This window comes from Pundamilia nyererei, unplaced genomic scaffold (assembly GCF_000239375.1).
Source record: "Pundamilia nyererei isolate P.nyererei 1_Seehausen unplaced genomic scaffold, PunNye1.0 scaffold00131, whole genome shotgun sequence".
Lineage (NCBI taxonomy): Eukaryota > Metazoa > Chordata > Actinopteri > Cichliformes > Cichlidae > Pundamilia > Pundamilia nyererei.
In genome coordinates, this window is record NW_005187532.1 from 1129753 (window position 1) to 1132126 (window position 2374).

At 44.8% G+C, this 2374-nt stretch overlaps 2 protein-coding genes across 4 annotated transcripts in view; both read right to left on the bottom strand.

The window, feature by feature from the left end:
• The window catches only part of LOC102208818 (janus kinase and microtubule-interacting protein 3-like), a 5116-nt gene extending 4386 nt beyond the window's left edge, over positions 1 to 730 (bottom strand). The window contains exon 1 of the mRNA XM_005743447.2: positions 708 to 730. Coding sequence (XP_005743504.1) covers positions 708 to 730 — 23 coding nt within the window. The remainder of the gene's footprint in view (positions 1 to 707) is intronic.
• A 263-nt stretch (positions 731 to 993) lies between these two features.
• Positions 994 to 2374, bottom strand: part of LOC102196193 (janus kinase and microtubule-interacting protein 3-like) — a 29195-nt gene continuing 27814 nt past the window's right edge. For all 3 annotated transcript variants that reach the window (XM_013913414.1, XM_013913415.1, XM_005743400.1), the window contains exons 14-16: positions 1542 to 1604; positions 1298 to 1396; positions 994 to 1221 (exon numbers count right to left, since the gene is read on the bottom strand). In XM_013913414.1, coding sequence (XP_013768868.1) covers positions 1075 to 1221; positions 1298 to 1396; positions 1542 to 1604 — 309 coding nt within the window. In that variant the 3' untranslated portion in view covers positions 994 to 1074. The remainder of the gene's footprint in view (positions 1222 to 1297; positions 1397 to 1541; positions 1605 to 2374) is intronic.

Sequence of the window (2374 nt, forward strand, 5' to 3'; positions counted from 1 at the left end):
TTTACACACAGCAAAGGCCCCTCCTGTGTTTCAGTCAGAAGCAGCCTTCAGTTTATAGCATGAGATAAAGATCAGAGAGGTACGGCGAAGCTTATCCACTTAGAGACTTAAAAACAAGCAATAACATCTTAAAATCAATTCTATAACGTGCTGGAAGCCAGAACGCAAACAAGCCTAGACGGGGAAATACGGTCGCGTTTACGCCTGCCTGTCAGGAGCACACGTAAACATGCGAGAGCTGAAGATGAGAGAGCTGCTGCCAGGTCTGGATCAATTACTCGCATTAGCTACTCTCTCGAAGCCTTTAACAGCAGTTTCTCAATATGAAGAAACATCAAATAACATTCCCAGACTTTTGCAAAGGCAGTTCTGCTTTTCCCAGAGGGTCAAGGTCACCCTTAAGAGAAGAACGAGGGTCAGAAGGTCCACATAGGACAATCTCAGCTTTTTGATTGTTCACATTCAAAACATTTAATGCCAGCCATGATTTAATATCATGAAGACAGTCACGCACACTTTCAAAGTCTGTAGAATTCTGTGATGTGAATGCGACGACTTGAATCTGTGACAGACTAATTTCTACGTCTGTGACTGAACACTGACCAAACTTCAGCGCCTAAAGGTTCACAGATGCAGCGTGAACCCTAGAAATAAAAAGCTGTGAATGGTTGTCTGTCTCTGTATGAACCCAGTGACAAACCTGTGACCTGTCCAGGTGTACCCCGCCCATCGCCCTATGACAGCGAGGATGTGCTGCAGTCCCCCCACAACACTGAATTGGATAAAGAAAACGGATGGCTATAATAGATTTATCTCACTGCTGCTTGATGATCACAAATTCAATAATCTTCTGCAGCACTTTATTTTCTTTTACATTTTTATAGCTCTGTCAGCATTCCTCTAATAACTCCTCTCACTGGAGCAAAAGGAGCTCAGCTGATCCATTTGTAAAGAGAATGAAATGACAAATCAAACGCACCTTTCAGGCCCAGTTTAACAGTGAAAGTGTAGCTTAGTTCAGCCAGCTAACACAGCGAAAGCCCGGATATGCTGAATATGCTGGCAGTGCACCCCTCAGAGATATTTACAGGTGCACTCAGGTGTACTGACGGATGTACTCACAGTGACTCCCTCTGCCTCACAGTAAACCTGTAGAGGACTGAGGCCTTCAGGGAAATGGAGCTGTTGGAAATTGATGGCGGGTGAGCGCCGCTCCCTCTCCTGAACAGCAAACAGAAATCACAGGTAAACGTCTGGAAGTTTGAGATGCTGTTACTGGCATCTGCAACGTTTTCACCTCTAACTCCAGGATCCTGAACTCCAGCAGCTCGTTCTGGTCTTTGGCATCCTGGATGTCGTTTTTCAGTCGCAGCTCTTCACCTTCCATCTGCCTGACCTGCAAACCATCCGTTGTTACGTGTGACATTAAGTCTTTTCTCAGCCAAATACCAAATATATACCAAATGCAAGTTGTTCTTTTTGATTCGGAAGAATTTGTGTGTATATTTACTGAGACGTCACGATTGACAAATGCGATTCACCTTCTCCACCAGTTCCTGATTCCTCCGATACAACGCCTGCTTCTCCTCCACCCACTTCAGGTCCTGAGACACAGACAGAGCGAACGCACTGTCAATGTTGTGATCGTGTGATCTGTTTTCAGACCTGTTCTCTGTTCTCATCACACGTGTTCGGCTGTGTTCCACAGAGAACCACTGGTTTTGCTGTTATATGTTCAGATATATATTGAAAACTATCTATTCAGGATTGCATACCTCTCATCATGACTCTTAGTCTATTTATACCTTGTTTAGCTTTTATACTTGTATGTTTATTTTTATTTTTTATTTTTGTTTACCTTGTTACTAGGGGTGCAACGATACTCGTATCGATATTGAACCGTTCGATTTAGTGCTTTCGGTTCGGTACGCATATGTATCGAACAATACAAAAGTTTTAATTTATTTTATCAACTTTCCTTCTGACGATGCTGTCTGTGTTGAGCGCTCAGTGGATCTGCGCTCGACAGTGCAGCCTAGGCGGAGTAGTCGAACGCAGATCCACTGAGCGCAGGGCAAGCTAACAACACAGAAGCTAAGCTCCTTGCAACATGGCAAATTGACCCTCCCCCACCCTCATTCAGATCTGGCGTTTGGAACTATTTTGGTTTTCATGTGACGTATGACCCTGAAGGTAAGCGCGTCATGGACTAAAGTAAAACAGTATGTTGGATGTGCCAGACAATGCTCAATTACATGGTGGGAACTAGTGTGTTAGCGCTGTTAGCTCGTTAACGTGTTGGCGCCGTCCAGCCCCACGCACGGGGCGATCCGCAGTAGCTCGTTAACGGAGATTTGCCGTGTTGTGGCGTTAA